This window comes from Manacus vitellinus, unplaced genomic scaffold (genome assembly GCF_001715985.3).
Source record: "Manacus vitellinus isolate BGI_N305 unplaced genomic scaffold, ASM171598v3 scaffold_9_pilon, whole genome shotgun sequence".
Classification (NCBI taxonomy): domain Eukaryota; kingdom Metazoa; phylum Chordata; class Aves; order Passeriformes; family Pipridae; genus Manacus; species Manacus vitellinus.
In genome coordinates, this window is record NW_021940917.1 from 22,286,732 (window position 1) to 22,313,134 (window position 26,403).

Sequence of the window (26,403 nt, forward strand, 5' to 3'; positions counted from 1 at the left end):
TCCATTTCCTTTCCCATTCCATCCTTTTTCTCTTTTCTTTTCCCTTTCCCGTTTCTTTCCACCCTCTTCCCTTTCCCTTTTCTTTTCCCTTTCCCTTCTCTTTCCTTTTTCTTTTCTTCTGTCCTGTTCTCCCCTTCTTCCCTCTCCCCTTGCGTGAACACCACCACAGGACCTTCCCACTCACACTGAGTGCACTGTGAATGATTCCCCGAACTTAAAGCCCTGAGAAGAGGTGAGGAGCCCGAGGTCTCGTTCGCCGCAGCCTTGTGGGGCAACTCCCGTTCGCCTCCGCCACCGAGTTGTCCCTTACCCCCACCCCGGCGTCCCGGGCGCCGCGGCAGCTCCCTGGTCAGGAGTCCCGTCCCCGGAGTCCGCTCCGGACTCCCGGCACTCGAAGGGAAGCACGAGCCTGCGGCTGGCTGAGCCGCTGGCACAGTCTGCCTCTCGCACCGGAGAAAGCAGAGCAGGCGCTTGTCTGCTCACCACAGGGCTTAGCATCACATTTTTCATGTGGGTTCATTATGTGTCCTGACAGTTTTAGAAGGTGTTTGCAAAGTTTGACAGCAGTTAATCAATAGTGAAATGACCGAATTTAAATAAAAATAGCTCTCTATAATCTATGTTTTTTTAACACTGAGGCGTTTGGCTTGTCAACTTATTCAATACAGTTCAAGCCCTGTGCAAATAGAGAGATTTTCTTTTTTTTTTTTTTTTCCCAAGATTTGGCATCTGTACTGCCCCTGTGGCTTGTTTTCAGCTTCTCCACTCCTCTGTAATATAAGTAGTTTGGATGAATAACAACACTAGGGTTAATTATATTACCTCCTGGTACATGGGATTATTATGTGTTCATGGGGTTTACAGTTTCATTGCTATTCCTCCTAGAGGATCCCGTTTCCCACCATATATATGATTCACCTTGCTAAAGGTGAACGGTGCAAATCTGTTCAAATAGGAGTAATATACTGGGCTTGCCCAAGTGTTCATGCTTTATTTGTGGGATCATAATATCTCCAAAGGCTGCCGCAAATTTTAGGAGCAGAATTATGCTCTTTTTATTTTCCTCTTTTTTTTTTCCTCTTTTCTCCCTTGATTAATTCAAGGCATCTGTAAAAACAAAACCAAAACCACAGCGTGTTTCATTTCAGGTATCTCCTATGTTCAGACAGAGGCACTGTGTGGGCTGAGCGATCACGCAGCCTTATTTTCCACTGACCAGCCAGAGGCTCTGACCAGCCTCCGCTTCACGGGGCAGCACCAAACCTGCCCTGGAGTTCGTGATTGGGTGAAGGAGGTTTTGGGAGGAGGATTGGGGTTAACCCGGGGTGCCGGGCACGGCTGCGTGATTCCCCGTGGCCATCTTCCCCGAGGGGCCCCGGTGTGCCTTCAGCGAGTGGCATTGCGGCAGCGCGGCCGCCTTCCTGCTCTGCTCAGGGAAATCAGACCGATGCTGGGGAGGCGATGCCAAGAGTCGGGGAGCGCTGGGACTGGGGGTTCTGCTCTGCAGAGACGTCAAAAACTCTCACACAGCTCTTCTCCTGCTCTTCTCCCCCTCCCCTGTGTGTTTCAGGACATGGAGGGGTGAATCAGCTGGGGGGTGTTTTTGTGAATGGCCGCCCCCTCCCAGATGTCGTTCGCCAAAGGATCGTGGAGCTCGCCCATCAAGGGGTCCGACCGTGTGACATCTCCCGGCAGCTCCGCGTCAGCCATGGCTGTGTCAGCAAAATACTTGGCAGGTAATGGGGGGACGGCGAATCCTTCTGTGTCCGTCAAGAGAAGAGTGTCGGTGTTGGTCCTGAACTGGAGACTACAAACAAACGGAGACTTGTAGTGATCAGGAGATCAGTCCAGTGAGGAGAAGGGCTTCCTGATCACTCGTGGGTTTATATGTCTGATGTGGAAAGAAAGAGCCACTGTGTCTTGTTTCACAGCTTCTTGTACGTAACTCTAATGCAAAGTGCAGAACGCCGTGTGTATTTGCTGTATATATGGTATATGTCCTGCAGCTGTCTGTTCTGAACAGGAGAGGAAATCTGGCAGTCATCTTCAGCAAAATGTGAAAAAAAAGTAGAAGTTGTGGAAGTTACTTGTTTTGCTTCCTGAAGACAACTGTCTTTTAACAATACTATTGTTATACATTTCATCAACATTGCGTGCACTCATACAGGCTACTCTGCATATGTCCCACTATTTATGATTAAACATCTTTTTCCATTCTTCTGATGGATTATGAAAGTACAGGTTACAATAAGAAACTAGGAACCATCTTAATTGTAGCTATTTTGGAAGTAGCCCTCTATTCAGGTGGGAGCTGCTCCAAACACTATGGCACAGGAAATTAAACTCTGAATTAATTTTATTTCCTGGTTTCATTTTAAAATTTGACGTAGATTTTGGTAAAAAATACCATCCTCGCTTTTTTATTTTTATTTTTTTTATTTTTAAATTTTGTGAACAAGTCTAAACCTAATTAGTGCAAATTATGATGTTAAAATGGTTTTTAACCCCAGGTATTCAGACATACTTGGGCAACTTATATTAAGGGAAATTTAAATTTTTTTTTCAGAGTATGTTTTCCTTGTTCATCTAGAAAAGTTAATTCCCAATATGTTTGCTAAACTTTCCCAGTTAATTTCATTGTTTAGAATTTTACTACATTTATTTTAACTATCTTTTTCTTTCCCAATTTCTTACCAACTTGCTGGACACAGCATAGCTGCAGAGACTGTTAAGGCTTTTTTGTTTTGTAGTATCATGCATGGGATCTGTTGGATTAACAACATTTCTTACCAAGGAGTGGTCATTTAAGCGTTCAGATTTGTCAGGTTCATAGGTCTCTGGTTTTGGAGTTCTTGTCACTACTTTCTCCACATCCACCTTACCTCTACCTGCCCAAACTGATGAGCCCCACAGCCCTGCTCAGTCTCAGAGCTGCAGGAACCGGCATTGCTGCCTGTGCTCAGTGTCCCTGCTTTTTTTCTCATGCCTTCCTTGAAGTTACATGTCTTCACTGGCAAGTTACATGCATTCTTCCCAGTGGACTTTTGAAAACACAGATGCCTTGACTGTTTTATAAAGGCAAACTTTCCATGGGCTTTATCCTGCCCATCACAGGCTGTTTCACCCACTTATGGCTCCGCACCCGCAGCCAGCAGAGGCCTGAGCTCCCTGCCTGGCTGGTGTGGTTTGGCTGGCGATGCTCACTACTGCAACAGAATTGCCACCAATTCCCATCAGGACCAACATATAGCTTGGAAACTGCCAATTTATTTACCCACCAGGAAAAAGTCTGGTGGTTTTAGTTTTGACAGTTTAGGTCTACTGCTAGATATATTTGCACTGTAGAGCTCAGAGTTCTGCTCCAGAGCTCTGTCATTAAAGTTGTCAACAATAAATTGGAATTTCATAGCTCATTATTTTCATAACTAATAAGTACAGTGGGTAAAATGTCTCTGTAATTGCAGCTCTGTGTTGTGTGTGTTTTTTTCATATGTGTTCATGTGTGTGAAAAATGGGAATCCTTACACTGGGAATTTTATTATTAGAATTTTTCAGTCCTCAGCGCAACTTTAAAAAACACCCAGAGGCAGGGAACCAGCAGTTGCAGGGCAAATGAAGCTCTCACCCCTCGGAGGAGAGTGCCGTGGGCGTGCCCACCCTCCACTTGCTTTGGCAACTTTCCGTGAGCAAAAGGCCTTGACTTGATGTGCATGAAAAGATGTGCAGCCATTCTTGCCTTTAAAATGGAGATGAGAGCCAAGGATGACAGAGCTGTATAGACTGCAGGCCCTGCAGTTGCCCCCAGGTTCATTACCAGGATGGAGAGGAGAGGGATGTCAGCAGCAGTGCAGTGTGAGGGCTGTGCCCATCACTGTGAGTTCCCCCAGTGCCCAGGGAAGGGGGTCTGGGCCCAATCCTGCACCTCTTGCGCAAGTCAAGCCTTCCCATGGGCTCACGTGTGCTTTGGCATGGCTTGAGGCTGTGAGAGTGGGCAGGGGTTAAAGAGTTAGCTTGAGAGTGGTCTTGCTGCCCAGAGGGCACCAGGGCTTCGTCCTCTGGTGAGCTGGCCACAGCCACAGCACTGTGGTGTCAAGGCCCTTCACTACCGTGGCTTTCCTACTGTGGTGATTGGCTGTGGGAAAGCATCAGCTGGCATGTGCCCCATGGTGTCTGGTGCCGCTGGGGATGCTCCTCTCTGCCAGGCTTGGCCTGTGGTGCAGGGCACTGACCACGAGTGCTGTTGGAGAAAAACACTGAGAAATGTTTGTGAAATCCATTGTTCTGACTGGATCTAAGAAAATTGTGACTTTTGTCTGGTAGCATTTGTGGTATTGCCTGGCTGCCTTCTACATCCTCCTCACAGGAGAGGTGCCAGCAGCCAAGGTTTTATAAAGGGTGCAAGGTTTTATAAGGTTTATGGGCCGTATTTGCCATTGTTTTGTCATGTTCTTGTGAAAGTTCACAAGGTGCTGGATTTTGCCTCTCTGACCTAAAACCTGCTGCATTTAGGGGCAGCGGGAGGGTTAACCCATTCCTGACACTCAATGCTTTAGAGTTACTTTAATGGCTCATGGAGACTGGTAGCTCCATGTCAACATCTGCACCCAGAATATCTGAGAACATGTATGAACAATTTGGTGTTGGTCCCTTTAAAGGACTTTTAGGCCCTGCATACAGAAAGACTGGAAGACAGGTAGCCTGGCAGAAATTTGATGAACACAGTTGTGTGTTTCAGTGAGGCAGACTTTGGCTGTGCAGACTGTTTGTGCTTTGTTCAGGCTGGAAAGATGGGGGAATTAATTTCTGGGGTTTTTTTATGTAATGATTATGTCAGATAGCTGCAGAGAAAATATATTAATAAACAGTCTTATATTCTTGCTTGAGAGTTTCTTCTGAGTTAGAAATACGGGTGCGGAGCAGCAAGTGGTCATGTTTGAGCTCCTGAGAGTGCAGCTCGGTGGGCGTCCGGTCGAGACGCTGACGGAGTTGGGGTCTGCTCTATATGAAAGGGATGTGCAGAACTGGGGCAGCTGGTGTGGTGGCTGAAGGTAGGCACGGGGCTTGTTTTTTATCTGGTCTCAAAATACAAAGAAGTGCAGGTCTGGGAAACAGCCTTCTGCATGGAGCATTCCGACCACAGCAGAGAAGAGCGTGGTCTCATTCTTGGTCTCCATTCTGGCCCTCATCAGACAAGGTGCAACTTCTGCTCTCAACAGCGTGTGTTTATTAAAAGGGGAGACTCACCTGGCTCAGGAATCTCGGTGTATTGTTGTAAAACTACTAAAAGCAGTTGTTCTTGTGTGCTTTATTTGTGAAGAATTCTGCCAGATTTCTGTTGGTTTAGGGATCCCATTCTCCACATTTCCTGGGGGCATGGCATCAGCAGAGTTGCTGGTGGGGGTGATGATGCTGCACCTGAGGAAGAGCTGGTCACAGAAACCAATCCCCGCATCAACTGGATCCCTCTGGAGTGCAGGCAGCTCCCTTTCCCTCAAAAATTGTGATTGATACTAGTGAAAACATAATGCTGAAAAAAATACATTTAAAAAATATGAACTATTAAAACCCTAATATGCATATTCAAACCATAAAATAGAAAAAAGATATGCTGGCATAGGTATTCCAGATGTACAAATAAAATAGAATACCTAGCCATTATTTTACTCTGAAATGATAGCAAGCTGTAGATATTAATGACAGAGAATTTCTGTAGAAGCAGTAATTTGCTACCGAAGAGTCCACTGCAAAAAGTGTTCTTTGGTGTGATTTGTTTTTATTATTGCCAGTACTGCTGATTAATAACACACATTTTCAGTTAATTTTGGATCTCAGCATGCCCTTTAATCTTGCATTGTTTCTTTTGTCTTGCTATTACAGAAAAATATATATTGTATCCAGAGGCCCAATTCCAATTACTATAAGTTAATCTATTAGGTGATAAAGCACTACATAGGCAGAAAATATGTATGTGAAAGTGAAGATGTATCTGAGGTTTTGCTGGGCTTTGGTTACCTTGAAGTGATGTTCTCTATAAATCTCAGAGCATGTTCTCTGTCTGTGTGTGATAACTAAAGCTTTGTTTTGGATGTTGTCCCAGGTATTATGAAACCGGGAGTATTAAGCCTGGAGTGATTGGAGGATCAAAACCAAAGGTCGCCACACCCAAAGTTGTCGAAAAAATTGCAGAGTACAAACGCCAAAATCCCACCATGTTTGCCTGGGAGATCAGGGACAGGCTCCTTGCTGAGCGAGTGTGTGACAATGACACCGTGCCTAGTGTCAGTTCCATTAACAGGTAAAGCTCGGTCTGGTCCTGGGGTGGATGCTCCACGGAAGCACTGTCTTTGCATCCTTGTCTTTTAGTATGACTGGGTGTTTGGGGCTGTTTGCAAGAAAAGCAACTTCATGTGTTTCCCTGAGGTGTTTGGGGCTGGGGAGCAGCTGTGGGCTTGCTTCGGTGGCTGAAGCATCACAGACGATGAGCGTTTTCTAGGAGTGGACAGGTTCTGCTACCAGCTTTTGCTTCTTTCCCATTCTTTCCCGAGTCTGTGAATGGGGGAACCTTGCTGGGAACGACCCTGTGTGTTTGCTTTGAATGAAGCCCCGGTTCTGCTCAGTGTGGTGGGGGTTCAGTGGGACATGCTTTGCCCAGAAGGGAAGCTGAGATGGCCATTGAGTAGGGTGGCAGTCATCTGGGAAACAGGGGAGCTCAAGGCATGGGTGCCATTCTGTCCCCTGACACCTGTTTTGTGTTGGTGACGTTGGCCCAGGCCTATGCTCAGCATGAATATCACCAGGAGAGTTTGGTTAATGGTGACCAAGGACCTCAACCATCTGCTTGTTACATGGACGCACTTGAGTGGCCTTGAATTGCTTTTGTAAAAATGCAAGGTAATTTCATTTGAAGCCTCAGTCCTGTGTTTGGGAGTTTTGCTACAACCTTACCAGTCAGGGCTGGGCTTGCAGGGGGGTCTGGAGGGGCTCCAACTTACTACCTTCTCTGGTACACCTTCTGTGCTCACCACTTCCTCCCGAGTTGAGCAATGTATAAGGCTGGTGCTAGGAAAACCCAGTGAAATACTTCATGATGGCTCCAGCCCTGCCAGAGCAACAGTAAAGGATGAATACTTGGATGGCAGAGTGCTTGGGCAGCCTCACACACACCCACGGCAAGCAGAGTTCTTTCGTTTTCACTCTGCACCAGGCTTCCACCTCACTACTCTGGTGAGATGATTTTCACTTGTGCAACTGCATGCAAATCCTTCAAATGCAGCTTGCTATAAAGTGTCTCATTTGTGTCCACAGACATGAAATAAATTGATGCAATATTCTTTTATTGGCTATCACACCCTGATTTGCATTCATGGAGTTGCCGCTTGAGTAGCCGGAGTGGCTTCCCCAGCGTTAGCAGAAAGTGCAGTCTCTGCCTTGATGGACTGAACATCGAGTCACACGTTCATGTACCTAAGGGAAGAAAGTGGATCAGTTCACGCATGGCCCTTGCTGTTGCCTGGGAACCCCTGACTTGTTGAGGCTCTAGAGCAGCATGTAGTAAATATGGACATGGTGTCTTCAGTTTTAAAGAGAGTTTGAAAAATAATACAGATACAAGGAAAAACAAAGAAAAATATCAAATAATTCAGGGAAAGCTCTGTTTCCATTAATGTCAGATGGGGTCATGTGAGAAGTGTGGGTGCTGTAAGCAGTCCTATGTTTGTATAGGAGAACTTCAAACATCTCATAAAAAACTACAAAAAGGGCATTCACATCTTTAGGAAAAAGGGAGATTTAAGTAGCTTCCAGTCAGGTTTTGAGGCAGTTTCCATGTTTCTCTTGCTGTGTTCTTGTGTGTTTCCACACTCATGAATGCCCACATCCCCACTGCCTTTGTATCAGAAACCCATTTGATGATCCACCACCAAGTTTTTTTGCTGGAAATCCAATTCTTTCTCATCTGCTAAAATCTTTTTTTTTTTTCTCAAAGGTTTGAAATACCTTTTAAGTAATGCATGCAATCTGTTGTAATCAGTTGGGGTAGCTGGAGTATAGTTTTTGTTGGCCTAGGACCTCATCCTGAAAACCCAGTCTGAACAGCCATGTGACAAAGAAGTTTGAATTCACATCAAAACACTTGGCTTAAATGCTAAATCCTTCCAGTTCCAGTAGTCTGTGATCTTTATGCTCATATTTAATATTGAGTATATATTTTGAGGCTTTGCTGGAGTGGGAAGGATGCAGGCCTGTGCCCATGATGCTCTTGCTCTCCACTGAGGTGTAAATCAGGGGCTGCCTGGTTGTTGCACACTTGAGCCCACCCAGATCTTGCAGCATAGTTCCTGTCCTCCTGCAGCTGGCATTTCTGCACAGAGGAGGACAGGGCCGCTGCACTGTCCCCCTACTCCATGGTGCAGGGGGCTTCCCTGAAGCTGTGCTGTTCCCTCCTAGGATGCTAACGGTGCTCCTGTGAAACATTGGGGCTATGGGAATGGGCTATTCCCAGCACATCCCCGCTGCCAAGGGAGCCTTTTACCGGATGAGTTTAGCTGCTAACCCCACATAAGAGTAAATAATAATTACTGTTATTAATTAATAACATTAATATTAATAACAGGCCACTCTTCCATAGCAGGAGCAAGTCTCTGTGATTAAGACTTAATTAATCATTGTGATTAGCTTTGCCCAAATAAGCTGAGAGCTGTCCAGCTGCTTCAAACTGCTCTAGCCCTCCAACCCTCCAGAGATGAAGATGTTTATGTGTCAGAAGGCCCTGGACACACTTCTTTCACCATGACAGGCTTGTACAGGGGACTGTTTCCACTCTCACCCATGCAGGCTCCATTGCTTTGGCTCCCCCAATAAAGCTGCTGTCACAGCTGTTCCTGCCCATTGTCCTGGGCTGATTGTCCTGAGGGTTGTGTTGCTGGGACCAACACACTGACCGTGCCTGACACCCAGGGTCTGGCAGCAAAAAGATGGCTTGTGGACAGACCAAACCCCTGCCAGACTCCATCAGACTCCTCTGAGGATTGGGAAGGGAAGGGAATGGCAGAACACTCTCTTCTGGGATGGGGTTGGCTGTCACCAGTGGTGGTCCCTGTGCTGGCTCATGGCGGGGCTTTCCAGCAAGGAACTGCTGTGTGTTCCTGTGACCCCCACGCCCGTTCCACCCCCTCCTCTCCCGTCTTCCAGATACACGGCAGGCAGGAATGGGGGAGAGTTTGTCCGGCATAGAGGGAAGAAATGCTCACTGTGGCCCTGCTGCTGTGCCAGCTGTGCCTGAAGTGGGGGAATGTGTGGTGAGCCAAGGACATGACTCCTTCCAGCCCCTTCCACCTCTGCTGCAGTCAGAGGCAGAGCTGTGTGATCTCTGGAAGTGTTTCTGATCCTGTCTTTTCTTTTTCCGTAGCACATGGGCAGGTGAGCACTGTGTGTAGCATCTCCTCAGCATCTCTCTTTGTAGCTGGTGCCCTTTGTCCTGCACCACCACACATGCCTACTGCTTTTTCTGTATCTCTGAATTTTTCCTGATTAGCGCAAATATAAATCAGACCAGAGACTGATGTCCCCAGTGATGACAATGTGGGCATTCAGGTTTTAAGATTGACATTAGTTCCCACATGTCTTTTTTTTTTTTTTTTAATAATAATTTGGCTAAGCAGCTCCTTTTCTAAGGTGTGTGAGTGCCATAGCTGGGGCAGTCTAGGGACAGCCTTGCAAAAGTGTCCCATCACCCAAGAGTGCAAACCTCAGCCTGCTGGGACCTCTGGGCTCAGAGAGGTCCAGCTTCCTGGGGAGGGGGTGCTGGCTTGGCGGTTGCCCAGATAGTGATGGATGTCACTTTCCTGGGTAGTGAGGACTGGGTCCTCAGAGACACCAAAGCATCAAACTCTGAAGCATTCTGAGAACCATCTGGATGCAATCCTGTGTAATGTGCTCTGGGATGACCCTGCTTGAGCAGGGAGATTGGATCAGATGACCCATTAAGTCCCTTCCAACCTGAATAAAATCACAAAATGATTCTGTGAAATGTCACCCCAATGTCCCTAATGGCAGGGGCTGGGGGCACAAATGTAGTCCTGGATCCATTCATCAGACTTTGATATTTCCGTGAATGACAAGGGGAGCATACACATGAAGGGAATTTTTGTATTGATATAGGTGTTCTGCACTGAAAAAATAGTGTCTGATGCCCCCTACAATTGTGTGCTTAATGCTAAGTGGTTGTTTCTTTTCCACTGCTCACAGGATCATACGGACGAAGGTGCAGCAGCCACCCAATCAGCAGGTACCAGCCTCCAGTCACAGCATAGGTAAGGAAAACTTTTTTTAAAAAATATATTAAAAAAAACACATAATGGCTTACAAATATTCTAGAGAACTTTTAATCATTCTTATGGACAGATAATTCTGCATAAAACACTTCAGCACACGTGCTAATGTGCCTTCTTTGTCATTCTCCAAGGGCTGAACATAGTAAATGAATTTTATAAATACTGCTAAAAGGTTTTGAATTTTACTGATTATTATGATAAATAGCTTTCACCATGAGACAGAAAATTGAAATCTAAACCAAAAAAACCCCACTAATGGGGGTCTATAGAATGTCAGATAATTAAAGTAATAAATCAAGAAAGGGATACTTATTCATAACATTTTCTGCATCATTAGTCAGTAAGTAGTTTTGAATGTGTTTTTTTCGTCTATCAGCTATCCCTTCCATAATTCTTTGTGCAGTTGCAGTCTTGAGTGAAGAGGTAGCAAAACTTTCTGAAACTTTTAATTCAGCTGCAGAGCAGTGGTGCTGTGCCTTTAGGCAGGTGATGCTGGCACAGGGAGACACCCAGGCTGGTGAGGCACCCTCAGCCCTTCCCCTGGCTGACAGTGTCTTTCTGTGGGGGGTAGATGCTGCTGTGCTGCGATGTGGCGGGGATGGAGGGGCTCGGTCAGGGCTCAGGGCTGCTTTCTTTCTGTCCCTGTTCCATGAAACCCACCGTGGCACAGGTCAGCCCTTGCCCAGCAGGAGATGGTCTGGGGGCCCTAGCTCCTCTCTGCCTTTGTGCTGTTACCTGTGATTTGGTGAAACTCTTGGTACCACATGCTTGGCAAGGATGTGCTGAGACAGAGAGAGAAGTTGCAGAGTCGCTTGTGCTCTTTGGGCTTGTCAGAAAGTCACACTGCAGACCCCATGTCATCAGCCTTTCTCTCTAGGAAATGGCAAAACAATCTCACAGAGGAAAAGCATGCCTTATCTCGCTGTGGTGGCTTAAGGCCTGTCTCTTCTAGAGAAAAACAAGAGCAGGGAAGAGAAGAAAAATCTTTTTTCTCAGGGATTGGAGTTGATAAAGGCAGCACTAGTGTGCTCTGTGTGAGTTGTTGCTAGGGGTCTTCAGTGTGGTCCTGCAGCATATCTCTGCACCCTGTCCTGGTGGTCTGCACAGTGACTTTTAGGATGCAAGGACGTGGCAGGGCAGGCTCAGTCTATGAGTTGATCAAGTTGATGGTGTGCTTCCTCCTCTGCCTGCTTCCTTGCAACCTTGGACTCCCACGGCATCATGTGGACAGTGTTTGCAGAGTGGTGTGGCAACTCCAGGATGATGTTGGCTGTGATGAGTGACCTCCCTTGGTGGACACACCCAGTACCCTTTCCTGAGGGCTCTACCAAAGCCAAGTGGATTTTATTCATATTTTGGGGAACCTCAGGGCCATTCAGCTGTCCATCCGTGGGCAACCCCAGCTGTGCAGGATCTTCATTGGCCAGGTGGTTCATCAGGATGCAGGAACCACACCTAGCACAGGAAATGCGGGTTGCTCCACTCCAAGGAGGTTCCTGTCCCAGGACCCTTTTTGTGGCAGCTCCTTTCTTTCTGCATGGCTGTGTTCCCACAAAGCTCTGTCCGCCTTTGCTGGCGACATGGGCTGCTGTATCACTGGGTGGCTTCTGCTGCCCCAAGCAATGGGTGTTCCTCGCAAGCCTCAAGAGGGGTGGGATATCTCACTGCTAAAGGAAAAGCACCTCCCATCTCACAGTGCATGCACCCAGCCCCTTGTGATAGGGGCAAGGGCTGACCGTGCCTCTGCTCCCACTGCTGCACTGGGCTGCTGTGGCATGCAGCTGGGTTGGACTGGGTGTAGTTAGTCTGGGTGAGTGTCCTTCCTGAGCTGGAGGAGCCATGGTGGCTGGCAGAGCCCTGGCCCACCTCCATCATGCCATGGGGTCCAGTGGCTTTTGGGTAGGTTGGTGCCCATGTTGTCCTGTGACTGACTGCCTGTCCTTGCCTTGCAGCCTCCACGGGATCTGTCACCCAGGTGTCCTCTGTCACCACTGACTCTGCTGGCTCATCCTACTCCATCAGTGGGATCCTGGGAATCGCCTCCCCCAGCACCGAGAACAACAAGCGCAAGCGGGACGAAGGTAGCAGGAGCTGCTTTCTTGGGGGTGTGCACGGATGCGTGGCCAGAAGGGTGGGATGGGGCTGGGGTGGGTGCTCTGTGTGTGTGATGTGATGGAGCTGTGGACATCTCTTGCTGTTGGCTGTGGTGCGGTTTGGTTTTTTTCAGCAGGACTGTGCCAAGGTCACAGCCACGTCAGGGACCTTTGAAGTGAGCCAGTGGCCAGGAGCAGGACCTCTTTGAGGAGGGTCTTGTCTGAGTGTGTCAAAAAGCTCTGGCAGTGAGTGAGTCAGTTTTGAACCAGACCCTTGTCCTAGCTGTGGAACATTTCCCTCCTACCAGGGAACAGGGGAAGAGTCACTATTGTGTTGACTCTGTGGACATCTGAAAGAGGAAATAGCCACAAAGAGACAGAAAATAAAGTGCAGAGCTGTCCGCGATGATGTTTCTCTAAGGTCCTTCTCAGCAGGGGCTTTTATCAGTCTTGGAGGGTGGAACTGAGCACAGCCTTTTGGGATTGGATATTGCTAGTACTCCTCAGATCCAGGTTTATGGTCCTGTTTTGTTCTGCATCTTACTGAAAACAATGCTTTGGAGAGAAGGGTACCAGAGATGGACTAGAAGGACCATTCCTTTCATTTTGTAAGAGCTTAAAGAGAGGAGCTGAGGCTGTGGCTGTGAAGTGGATGTCAGAGCCATAGTGGGGATGCTGCAGCGGAGGATGTGGAAGTCTCCTGGAGGAGGAATCCCCTTCCTGCTGTGTCAGGCTTCTGCATCTTCTGGGGAGCACTCATGTTCCTCAGCTCCTGCTGCTGGTGTGGGTCCAGCACTGCCCTGCAGCCTGCATGGATCTGCACCCCTGCACTGCCCCCGCTGTCCCCCGCTGCCCAACCCCTCCGGGATGGAGGGGGTGGTGGGTGGGTGTGATGAAGCTGTAGTGGCATTAACCCCCCGTCTCTGGGGGAGACACAGCTAAAATCATGCTAGCAACCTGGTGCCTGAGTTGCACAAACAGGACGATGTGCCTGTGGATGCTTTAGTGGAAGCACATGATCAGAGTCGAGCTAGATTTACTGAAACTGGGGGGAAAACTGCCAGAGGTTGATGGGGTCAATGTCAGCTATGTGAGAACTGGTCTGATGGTGGGAGTACAAATGTCCCTGTGCTCAGGGACTTGCTGAATATGCTGTTGTTACTCAACTCTGTGATTGTACATCTGATACTTTTTTCCAAATCCGGGCCACAGGTGCTTAGTTAAATATATTCATTAAAGGAGGTAGGGTGGAAGTTTTGTATTTTATCAGCTAGGCCAGGAGAGAGGCTGCCTGTGTTGAGACCACATGGCTTCTGTGTCACAGCACTCTCCTGAGCTGCCAGTTTTTGGGTGCCTGTGAGAAGACTCTGGTTTAACAGCAGAGAAAAGAATGAAGTTCTTCCTTGAAAAGCAAAAGCAGTTACCAGAAGCAGGACTGAGAACCTCCCCAGCTTTTGCCAGTTCACATCTAGAAGTGAGCATGTGATATCTAAGCAACCCCCATCAGTCTGGCAGGATGAGTCATGGTTTTCGAGCTCCTAAGCCGGACAGTAATGCTGTCCTCAGCAGACTGTTTAAGCTGCTTTTATAATAGGCTCAGAGCTGCAGATTTGAAGAGGCATAGTTAAGTACTCCAACGTCTTTGTCTGTTGGGAGGATCCCCAGGAGCATCCATAACTCCTCCCCATCCTGCTTAGCACAAGGTCCCTCTGGATGAGTCCGAGTGTGTGTGAGGTGCCCATGGAGGTGTCCCAAAGGTCTGTGCTGCAGGTGACAGGGAGATGGGTTGTATCCGCTATATATGCCTCTGACGAAAAGAGGAGAAGCATGTCACCTAATTATGGCCTGTATCATGATGTAGATGTATCATGATGTAGATGCACAAGGGGGCAGAGTTAACTTTACCATTTTGTGACTTTGAAGAGGCTCCCTCAGCAGCAAACCCCTTACATCGTGTCCTTTGCTGTGATGTACCGTTTCTTGATAGCTGTTGGAAGGTGCATGCCTGCTGCTCTGCTTCCCTGTGCACGTTTGCTGGAGCCACCTGCTGTGTAGCACTTGTCTGGCTGTTCTGGCTACCCTTGGCCTGGGGGTGAGGTGGGTGGACTTGCCCCTCCATCTTCCAGCTGCATTGAACACTTGGTGTGATTCATTACCCAGTTTTGTTCTCCTTGCTCTTGACAATTTTTTAGCAGATGTCACCAGTCTTTAACCCAGTGGGAAGCTTGCTGAGTAGCAACAGGGGCAAGCCAAATCAGACAGTCTTTATTGGTTTATATAGCTGAAGGTGTAATTTTTTTTCCCTGTTGTAATATGGACTTGGAGCAGATGTGTCTTCGTGGGGGATCGGTTGCTTTCACTTGTGGTTAAAGGACATACTACTGGAGACTGACATGAAGAGCAGGCTGTTCTGTAACAAGGCAGACACTGCAACCTCCAGCAGCAGAGGATGCTGGGCACCAGCCTTGCTGTTCTGCCTGCAGATTGCCTCGTTGAGTGTTGTGGATGCACATTTGCCTGGCCCCATGGCTCAGGGAAGGCATGTAGGGGTGCAGATGGGTGATAGGGGTGCTTGGAGTCATTGTGCTGTGGTGCCTGCCCTGAATGGGGTCTGTTTTAGGACAGCAAGACCCCGAGTCAGAACAATCTGAATGCTCCATCTAGTGCCCACAGCCAGTGGACACGCAGGGACAGATTACACTGCACTGGCCACGGTAGGGAGTGGTGGTCTCATAATGACACCTGACAGGGTACATATTTTGGGAAGTGCTGAGCATCCTCTGTTCAGAAGTCAAAGCTTTCTGAAGTGGGGTTAAATAATCCTTGTCAAGCACTGAGAAGAGGGCAAAAGGGAGCTTCGTCCCCAGGTGGGTGCATAGGAGACCAGGGCATAATTTGGGGATGAAGGAGGCTGCTGGGCTGCTCTGGAGTGCTCTGAAGTGTGCTCTGAGGATGATGGGTACAGAAGGGTCAGTGCATGGTAAGGTAGAGCGCACCCTTCCTTCTCCCTTCAGTCCTCTCTTTCACAGCCCTGATTTCCATCCTGCAGAGCTGTGCAGGTGTGAGAGAGATGTCAGAAGGGCTTAAGGCCAAGTGTGATGGGCCTGCTGTGTTTGTTTAACCCCAGCTGAGAGAGAGCCTGGAACAAGCATGTGTGCCCGAAACATGGAATGTGCCTCTCATCTGGGGTCTCCTTGAGAGCTGAGAATATCTCTGTGGCAGAGTGGCATCCCTCCACCAAAGGACTCCTGCTTTCCCAAGAGCCCAGCCCTGTACTCTATGAGAGGCACACTGTGCCTGCTGGTCCTTTCCAAGAGTGTTCACCTCTCTGGAAGGGGGCAGTGTGTGGGGGCAATGCTGGCTGCTGTGGGGACGTGCTGAGTGAAGGAGTTCTGTTGTACCTCATGCAGAGCCCTCTGCTTGCTGGTCTGTGTAGGGCTTGAGCTGCTTGGTTTGAGCCCCGCCTTTGGTGCAGGCAGCTACCATTTGTGTTCTGCTCCAGCTGTGATTGCTGTCAGGGCTGCCCTGGGGCTGTGGGAAGAGGCTCGTTCCTGTACCATTGCAGAGAGATGAGACTGGTTGCCAGTGGGTTTATGAACAGGAGTTGGAATAATCATGAGAATCTCCATCCTTGTGGCTCCTCCTTGCTTTTTGCAAAACACAAACCATTCCTCCCGATGGGAATGATACCCCTTAGAGCAAATACTGCATGTTATGTTGGAGTGTGTATGCCTGACTGTGAGTCTTCTACTAGCCCCCTGTTTTTTCACTCCTAGAGATTTACATGCTTTAGCAGCTTAGCCCAGCCCAAGAACACAGAAGTATGCTTGAGTTCTCACTTCTGAAACAGAAATGTGCAGAAATCTCTGATACTGGCAGGTAATAAGGGCAGTGGGTGAACATGAGCAGCAGCCAAGCCAGCCTGAAATCTGTTTGCATACAGAGTTGCTCTGTAAGTTCTGGATATCTGTCATGTCTACCAACTAACACTACTTCTATGCTGCTAAAATAGAGACCATCAATGTGTAGGCAGAAATGTCATCTGGCCCATCCTGCTATGGTTAGAATCATAGAATCATAGAATATCCTATGAGTTGGAAGGGACTCACCAGGATCATCAAATTTCAGCTTTTGGAAAAAACCCCAACAAAACCCACTATAGGGTTGTCACTGCCCTGGTCTGATTTTAGAGTGTGCAAGCTGGCATCCTCTCAGCTACTGTCTGCTAACAAAGGGGTTGGCATGGAGGGGCACCGTGCCACTACTCAGGTGTAGCCCTGGTGACACAGAAGATAATGCAGTTTCCCTGCAGGGACATGGGGTGTGCTAGACCAGTTGGCCTGTGTGCTTTCCTTGTGTAAATGCAGCTGGTTAGAGCAAAAGGCTACATGCATTCATGAGTGCCTGACAGCAAAGTGTCTATGGCCCTGTTTGCTCAAATTAAACAAGACACCCTCAACAAATGGTGCATGGAATGCTCCCCACCCTCCCTTTCTTGCCGCAGGAGAGGTTTATCAGATTTAAGTACCTGCACCAAAGAGCAGACTATATTTCAAATTTACCTTTATGGAGTCTTCTCAGAAGTGGAGCAGTTTGGGGAATTGAAACCAGTGTGGCAGGAGACCTCCACTTATACCAGTTGTTTTGTTTCCATTCTTACCAATCATAACCCGATGTTGATGTCAGCATCTAGTGTGATGATGTAAGCACTGGTGCTTTATTTCCTCAACTGAACTCTGAAAAATGCCTTGCTTTTAATCACAGACACAGTATATTTCCAGGTGTTTGGCTCACAGCCTTCTGTCTAAGAGGATAAGCCTCCAAGAGGGACTGGGACCCTAATGGAAATGAGAGGTAACTAGGGGTGGATGCAATCCAATGTCTTAGAGAACCATCCTGTTTTACAGTCACCACATTGTCATGAAGGGATGCCCTGGGTTAGGCACATCTGGGTGTCCAAGCAGCATTGACCTGAGCAGCAGCTGAAGCTGCTGGGGTTGTTTTCAATGACACCAGTACTATGGCCACTGTTGGGATCAGCTGGTGAAGTTCTTGGCAGTGATGAAGGTGAGCAGGATCTCACTGAGTCAGTGACACGTCTGGGGACAGAGAGACAGGGAAAAGCAGAGCAAACACAACTAAACATGAGTAAGGATTGATAAAACGGAGTGTTTCTGCATCTTGTGACTTTCCTCCATAGCAGGCCCATCAATTGTGTTTTCCCAGATGGACAGAAACAAGAAGCTACACTCACAGCTAGGCAGAAGTTTGCAGGGATGTGGGCACAAATGTCTCAGAGGCTGCATGACAGAAGGTCAGTGGCCTCCAAAGGGAGCCCAGTGTGGAATAGGTGCTGCAGAGTCCCAGAGAAGTGTTGGAGTTTAATGATTTCTAGTGCCATTTCAGCAGCGCTTACTCACTGGAGTTGTTTTTACCCCAGTAGACAAGTCCAGTGACTACATGACTACAATGAGATGAAGCATTTGAAGGGAATGGGATTTTGCAGAGTCAGCAAATACTGTTCTCCTGCTGATGCAGACTGTCTGTTGTGTTCAGGGTTCTGTTCCAGGGGTTGCAGCGCAGGGTAGGCTGTCCCATCAGTTCTTTAACTGAAAGAGATGTTTTTTCCTCACCACATGGATTCTGACATCACCTTTTTAAAAGGAGTTTGATGTGGACTTTGCCATTACATTGCAGTGATGGCTTCATCTGTGCCATCTGTGGCTTGGTGGAGGCTTTTTGTTCTTTTACATCCTTGGATATAATTTCCCAGAATAGCGGGGGGTTTCTTTTGTTTCACTCTTTATATTTACCTTTTGTGTATCTTACATGGTCCATCCTGAATGTGCTGAAGTGGCAGCAGACTCTACCCATGCTGGCAGTTTGACATGAGCCTTGATGACATCACCCATGGACAATGTTTTATTTACGCCATCAGTAACGGTGTCACATGTGGACAGTATTGGTTTGACACTAGCAGTGATGGTGTCACCCATGGATGATGGTGGATGCTTGGAGGAGGAGTTTGACTGCCCCAAGGCATAATAATAAAATCTTTGAGTGTTTCAAGAACTACCCTCCACCTGTGGGCTTATTGGTGCTGATTCAGCCACCAGACATTAGCAAGGGGAGCTCAGCAGGCACAGGATTTGTCTTTGAGAGAAAAAGAGAATATTTTGACATTCCTCATGAAATTCTAGGGAAAAAAGAATAAACGTGAGTCAGTTCAAATCTCTGCTACAGCAGCATTAAAATTACATAGTCTTAGCTTCCGAGAAAGTTCTGAATGTCTAAATGCATGAAAATGAAACAAAAAGCCATTTCAGCATCCAAACTGAGCTCTTCTGATGTTTGAGGGCAATGTGTTCACCTGAGTGCTGCTCATACAGGACAGTGGATTGGGAAGGATCAGGCTCTGCTGGCTGGGTCAGGGAGCCTGTGGGCTGAAGTCCTCCTCGGACGAAGCCGTTCAGTTCTGTGGAACAGTGAAGCATTCCACACTCTTAGCCATCCGTGTGCTTCCCAGCTCCTCTGTGATGCTCTGAGCTGCAAGCATACTGGATGCCTGGGACTGCCTGCATCCCTGGCTCTGGGGTATTGCTTCCAGCTGATGACTTCTGTGGGGTCCCTGTGGACATGAGCATAACCAGGTACATGGCAGTGGCTGGCAGGCAGTTGTTCTCAGAGGGGGATGTCCCCATGCCCTCGTGCCTGAGAGGTGTGGAGGGATGGGCTGGTTTTACCCTGGCTGTTGGTGATGCTAGCCTGTTTGCAACTCAGTGCAGGAAAACTCTCTGCCAGCGCAGCTGCCCCTTCTGAGTGAGGGGTTTATCAGCTCTCTTGTGTGCGTATCAGGCATGTTTGTCGCATTTCTCCTAATCCAGTCCCTGGGGCCCCTATTTTCTAGAGAGCTCTCCTCTGGTTCCAGGGTGAAGCCTTGTGGGTTTGCCACTGACTTCAGCAGAGCAGAGATTTTCCTGGAGCTATGTTAATTAAAAGCCTAGACTTCCACCACTCTTTAAAGCCCTGCTGTAGTTCCAGCTATTCACATCAGGAGCTGTTGAGTGCTAGATGTTTTTAAAAAAAAAACCATGTAGGTTTAGCTAAAATTCTGTTTAGATGACTCAACAGATCATCCTGACAGTGCCAGCATTGGGTCTGGCCAGGATTCTTCTGTGGGAATGCATTTTCCAAAGAAGAAGCAATTTTGTGGACAAGCAGGACTTGACTTGTCAGTTTTGATGGATATTTGTTATAAATGCTAATATAAAATAAAGTGGAAAAGTCACAAGCAAGATCATTCTGATTTACTGAGAAATTGGTAGAGTCCAGAGAGGAGGAAATGCTGAGGTACTGTCACAGAGCACATATGTACCTATGTACCTGCAGAGAGCATGTATCTATGTGCCTCTAATGCATCTGTCACCTATGTGTATATACAGAGAGGTGATAAAAGTTTGGTCTTATGTTGGATAAATTATATTACTCACAGACTTTCACAAATAGTTTTCCACCTCTTAAATGATGATAGAGATCTTTCAGAGAACTGAAGAACAAAATGAAGAAAAGATTGTTTGGCTTTTTGGTGGTCTACCTGGTTAGTTTTGTGACTTTTCTTCACACAATGCTCTTGGGTGAGGCATTTCTGTGAGAGAAGGGTCACATGCTTTTTGTCGTGGTGTGCGATGCTGGATTTTTTCCCTTTCTCCCCATTTGTACATCAGTTTTGCTTGGGTCTGTCAGCATACATTTGTGCTGTTAAAACAAATGCTTGTACTTCAAATGTGTTTGGGGAGCTTAGGGGAGCTGCAGTGGCTCAGCCTTGTTTATCCTGGAAGATAGAGATTTGGCCATTTGCAGGCGGTGCTTGAAAAGACGCAGAGGGTATTCCCACATGAAAGGTCCAGTGTCATGGCATTAAGTAAATGATTTGGCACCTTTGTGGTATCTGGAGCTATGCAAATATCATGTATTTTTGTGTCAGGCTTCCCCCTTGCCCCCAGAAGAGGTAAATGACTTTCCCATCACCTTGTCCTGTGTTCGTTCTGCCTGCTGGGGTGACCACCAGGGTGGGGGTGCAAGGTGGCTGGGGGTGCAAGTTGGCAGGGTCTTCCTTCTCCTTCCAAGTCTGCTCCTGCCCCTGGGGGAGCAGTAAACAGTTCTGCAGGTAATGGCAGGTCATCTGCCTTCTCAATGGCTGCACAAAATGCAGCCCTAGTGCCAGGATTATCATGTAAGAACTCAAATTTGCTTTTGCAGTTGGAGCGAGATTTGATTCGAGCTTACTGGGGTTTTAAAGTCAGAATTATTTCTTTGGCTGAAATGACAGCCTCCTGAAATCCTAAATGATAGTGGAAAACCACTTTTTCTCTGTTGGTGCTTTGGGAAGCTCTGGAGTTTATATTTTAAGCTGTAATTGCTGTTGCTGCCAACCAGGAAGTTCCTTATAAGCAGACAGTGCAAAATCAGTGAGACGCAGAAAATGGAGGTGTCTTGAGACAAGAGGCTTTCTTCAGTTCAGTTTTTGTCTGCCATGGTCTTTGTGTGTACTGTTTGCATGAGGGTTGTTCATTGCTAGAGGTGGTTGTGCAGTATTGATTGAATCCTGCCCATTTTGGCCTGTCATGGTGTTTGCAGAATAGTCCCATTTGGGTTTACTTACACCAAACATGGTGACTGCATTTTGCACTTTGTGTGGTTTTTAGCTAGTTACGTGAATAGCTGGTCATATTGAGTCTTCAGGAGCACTGGACTCATACCTGCAGGCTGTCTGTATTTCCTGGATGTGCCAGAAGTCAAGAAAAACCCCTTCATAAATTTCTCATGGTATAGCGATGAGAACACAAGAGAGCTCAGAGAGCTGTAGTGCTTACAAAGGCAGCATTTGCTGAGTGCTCTGGTGGAGAACCAATCCCGGGACAGGTCTTGCTCTGGGAACACAAGGGAAGATATGTTTTTAAGAGTATATGAACTGGCTCAAGTGTAGCCAGTGTGTGTGCAGGACATGGCAACATGCCATCACCCCCAGTACTTAGGCTGTATGCATGCACATCCTGAGGCATGGGCAACCTGTGCCTGTCCAGTGGCTCTCTGGGGTCCCAGACATCCAGCAGCCCAGGCAGAGCACAACAGTCATCATCAGCAATCAGCAGGAGCTTTGGGACATTCATATATGCTGCAAATAGCCAAATCCCTCTTCTTATTCTTGTTTTACTTGAGCAGACTTTGCAGATGGAAAAGGAAGACTAAGTTGGGAAAATCTTGAGGTGCCCTTGTGTTGAAAGGAAATCCAGTTAAAATCTCCTATCTAGCTGATCTGGCTGATCTCAGTATCCGGGACTGACTGGAAATCAGGGACTAACATCAGTGAAATGCAACAGCTTTCTTATCACATAGGCATTCCATCTTCATAAAACTGCTTCCCTGTAGCTCTGTAGTGGGGTGCTGCCACAACAAACCATCTGCAGCCACTGCTCTCTGAATTTCTTTAATCATGGGCTGGGTAGGGATGCGCGGCTCTCACCAGAGCTTTGTTTGTTCAGAAACTTCCAGCAACCCTGTCATTGTGGTACTCCAACATCTTGTAAACAGGCACAAAGCCAGTAAAAAGATGTCTCTCATAGGACTTAGAGTCATAGAATCAAAGAATGGTTTGGGTTGGAAGGGACCTTTAAAGGCCATCTAGTCTGACCCCCCTGTCATGGGCAGGGACATTTTGCAATAGACCAGGACTTCAGAGATTCTGATGAACAGAGCAAGCCAAAGGCTACAGATGCTGCTCCTGTGGTAATGATCTCGAGGGAAGGTGCTTCTTTCAGGTGCTTTACATGAGTCACATCAACTTACAATCAAAAAAAAATAAAGAAAGTAAAGTTTCAGTAAGAAGACATCTGTAAGAACAGCTTTGGTCGAATGGTGATCATCTCAGACAGCAGTGTCGTTTCTCCTCATTGCAGCAGTAATTGGTGGGGTGCTGGGTTTTGCCTGGTGGGCTGTCACATAGTTATGTGGGAGCGGCCGCTGGTTTTGCCTGCATACCACCGCATCTAATGGTTATGGTGTATCTCCTCATGTTTTAGTGTGTATTGAGAGAGACAAGGCACAACCCTGAGAGAGAAGCTGCGAGCAGTTGGTGCACAAGTGTGCATATCAAAGGCTTTGTGGTCACTAAGCATTTCAAGTGAAGACACCAGAATGTCTTATACTGGCTAAACACAATTTAGTCTTGCCCCTTATCACTCTGAGCAGTTACTGTTGAACTTTGTTGTTGAGGTATTCCTTCTAGTCTCACTTACCTTGCAATAGTTTTCTGTAGCTGCTGTCTCTGGGACATTTATGTGTCAGACCATTCTTTGGAAGGTCTCACAACAAAGCGTTGGTTAGGTGCATGTTGGACCTAACCATATTCAGTCTACCCTGAATATGGTTCCTTTGAGTTAGACAGATTTGGTGGTGGAGACTTTTAAAACACTCACACCCTTCAGAAGTAGTACTGGTTTCTCAGCAGCCTCATATCAGGCCTCAGAGTGCCTGATATTTTGTATGTTGACTGGAAACCCTTCAGCGATACTCGCCGGTTGGGGGTCAGAGTCTACAGAGTGGGGATGAGTGCATTCCTGGTCCCCTTACTCAAACTCTCCTGGGCTGGAGGTGAAGGCAAGCTACCAAACCCACTGGCAAGTAATTTCTCAGAGATCTCTCTGAGATCATATTTGCTATCTCCTGTGGCTGGAGAGGGCTCAGGAGCCTCCCTCTGTGTCAACCAGGCTCCTCTGGATTTCTTTCCATGCACCTCTAATGGATTTTACACCTGAGCGGTTATTTTTGGTGGTACAATTCCTACCTGTCCCAAGTGGGACATTTTGTCTCTTGTTACAATTCACAGAGTTAGACGGGGCTGCTGGTTTCATGCTGTGCAGCATCGACAGATGATGCCCTTGTAAACATTGCTGTCAGCTGTGGCAATTCCATCTCTATTGTCCCAATAAGATTTCATGCTTGACAGTGCCTGACTTTTTTGTCTATAAGTCAACTAATAAGAAATAGTCATGTAGTGGGCTTTTCCTTCTATGATTCCTTGGATTGCCAGTTGCTTCCCCGAGAATTCTTTCCCCATTCTTGCCTGGGTTTCCCCCAAGGCAGAAGGACACAGGAGGTGGCATTTCTGGAAAGCAAGGTTTTGTGGCACAGTAGAGCCTGACTTTTCCTGCCTAGCCCCAGTGGGGGGACAAAGAACAGTCCTCATCCATCATGGCCTAGGAAGGTAGGGTGGAGAGTGGCCCAGGACTGTTGCAGGTGCTCAGAAATGGGAGGAACATAATTATAGGCATGCCTGAATCCAGGGAAGGTAATTTTGGAATTGTTTAAGTTTGTGGCTTTGAGTTGGCAGAAGTGTTTGGTTTACCTGCTCTCCCTCTCTTACACCCAAGTGGTCCTTGTTGTGGAGTCATTTGGTGCCTGATGGTTTGACCACCATAGCATCTTATGGGGTCAGTTTACTTTAAAGGGATGTGAGGATGAGGAGATGCTGAAATCTGTCCATGCTTCCTTGTGAAGTTAGTGTCCAGTGTGTCAAATCAGTGAAAACCTCTGAAGCTTCTTGGTCTTGTTCCCACACACCAGGACACACTTTCAGAGCCTTGTCACAGCTGAGGCAAGTCCCTGAGAACGTTTCCTCCTAGAATGTCATGGATGAAAATGTAGCCCTCGAGCCAGTAATTTGTCTCTGGAGTGTGAAAGTGGTGTCACTCCACCGATCAGTGAAGTGAAAAACTTGTTTGGCACTGGGGTATCCACGTGTTCCCCTACCCCCCACTGGGGCTGGAGTCTCTGCCTGATATAGGCCACCAAGGACAAGTTCTTGTCAAGCTTTCCGAGATGCTCACATCCTCTGTTCTGCTCCTCTCTTGAAGACCACCACTTCCTACAGAGGCTGTGAGAGGAGCTGGTGTGGTGGCAGTGATGGGTAGAGGAAGTTGGGCAGGGGTTGGGGGCTGTCCTCAGCATGCGGCTGCCATGCAGAGCAGACCCCTAGGACAGCAAAGGAAGTGGTGATCTCCAGCTAATCAGGTCCTGCTCAGTGGAAGCTGTCAGCACTGTCCTCACTTCAGGAGAGACAAATCTTCCTGTGCAAACTGTGAGTTTCAGCATCGCCTTCTACCACCAGCCATGGCAGCATGCCTGCTGTGCACCCATTTGTCACCTTGGAGACAAAACCAAGCCAAAATCATTAATCCCTGCTCTGTCCTGTGGCTTGCCAACTGGGAGGCTTTCCTCACCTCTGATATTTAAAAAAACCGTAATGGCGCTGCTTGAATTTGCTTCCTGACACCCATGCTGAGTTTGTAAGCTGGTCACATCTAACCAGTTACCACAAAATTGATTCCGGAGCCTTCTGTTTAGAAACCTGCAAGGTACATCCCAGGCAATCATGCTATCTCCATCAGGCACAGAATGAACCAGTCAATAATCACCATTGCAAAGGGTGCAGAGGTCTTTCCTATTACCCCTGATTTTTTTTTTATGAGCATCTCTACATAGGTAATAGTTATATGGATGGACAGATGGAATACAGATTGTTACTATGCATGCATATACATATAATATATATGTGTGTATATACAAGAAGAGACAGTCATAGGTATGTACATGTACACTGATGTGCTCACTGTAGCTGGTTCTCTTCCCTTTGGGTCACAGTGTTCAAAGACGTGGGGCTAGGTTTTTAAACCAGCTTTAGCCAAACCTGTGGATATAAGTGCCAACACCATGACAGTCGCCTTGGTAGCTGGCAAGCCCAGAATAAACTCACCTGCATTTTTATAAGGTGCCAAAGAACTTTTGAATACATTGCAGATAGTATGTAACAGGTATGACTTAGCTCATAGGAGATCTTTACTACGTTACTGTGTGTTCAGTGCTCAGCTGGAGGAAGGTGCATGTGTGGCAAGGTGTGGGCTCTCCCTCTGCACCCCCGTGTGCCTCGTGCTCCGCACCCCCTCACGGGCCCAGCATGTGTGCACAGCAGTGGGGAGTGATGGAGATATGGGCATAAGGTCTTCCTCTGCCTCCAGAGAAAATGTAGCTGATTTTCCCTGGGTTTGTGCTCTGCCCGGCTTTTCCCTCTCTAGGTGCTCTAGAAAGTCGGAGCTGGTGCCAGCAGGGCTGGAGGGGTTTGATCCACTGCTGTCTCCCTGCGTCAGGTGTGCTCTGCACCTGAGGGATTTCACCTCTTAATCACTGGTTGGTATTCACTTGTTCATCCTGATTGCAGTTCTGGTCCTCTTTACGCTCCTAGTCCCCCTCCAGATTACACTGCCGCTGTTGGTCTCTGGCTGCTGGGGATGTTCAGTTCGATCAGCGAAGCTCATCTCAAGCCCTCCAGCCCCATTAGTGTGAAGGAGTACCACCCCCTTTCCCTTTCCCTGCAGGCACAGGCAGAGGGGCTCTACAGGCACTAGGATGTTGTGATGGGTTATGTGTTTGCTTGTGAAGTATGATGCTTTAGGGTTTTGTGCTGGTCATCTTCACTGGTTCTGGAAGGTTGCAGCAGTGAGGGGCTGGTGTCTTACATATTGCGTTGGTGCAGGCACCAGCAGATGCCATGCCTTGGTTAGATTTTTCCCTAGGTCAGAGGTGACTGAGTGCTGCTTGGGTGATGAGTGTGCACAGGTATAGCCCCCATCCCCATGACAAAGTGAGCACTACCCACTTGAAGCTGCTGGACAGGTTCATGTTCCCTGTGCTCACCATGTGTCCAAGCCTGCTTGTGCATCAGTTTATCATTGGAACAGCTTACAACCTCCAGCAGCTCCAACCACTCTGTCACCTCCTGAGACACAACTGTCAGGGAGCAGCAGCCTGAGCCAACAAGGGTCTCTGCCAGTGGGACAAGCAGAGATCTCCATCAGCAGATAATGGGCATTGTGGGACAGGATGTGGCTGCGGCAGGAGGGAATTAGGTGGGCACATCCTGTGAG

General features: G+C 47.7%; 1 protein-coding gene across 1 annotated transcript in view; it reads left to right on the forward strand.

Annotated features, from left to right (window-relative positions):
* The window catches only part of LOC103761962 (paired box protein Pax-5), a 27,429-nt gene extending 1,545 nt beyond the window's left edge, over positions 1–25,884 (forward strand). Inside the window, exons 2-6 of the mRNA XM_029965377.1 lie at positions 1,571–1,736; positions 6,098–6,295; positions 10,246–10,310; positions 12,284–12,412; positions 25,733–25,884. Coding sequence (XP_029821237.1) covers positions 1,571–1,736; positions 6,098–6,295; positions 10,246–10,310; positions 12,284–12,412; positions 25,733–25,884 — 710 coding nt within the window. The remainder of the gene's footprint in view (positions 1–1,570; positions 1,737–6,097; positions 6,296–10,245; positions 10,311–12,283; positions 12,413–25,732) is intronic.
* Positions 25,885–26,403: the final 519 nt, after the last annotated feature.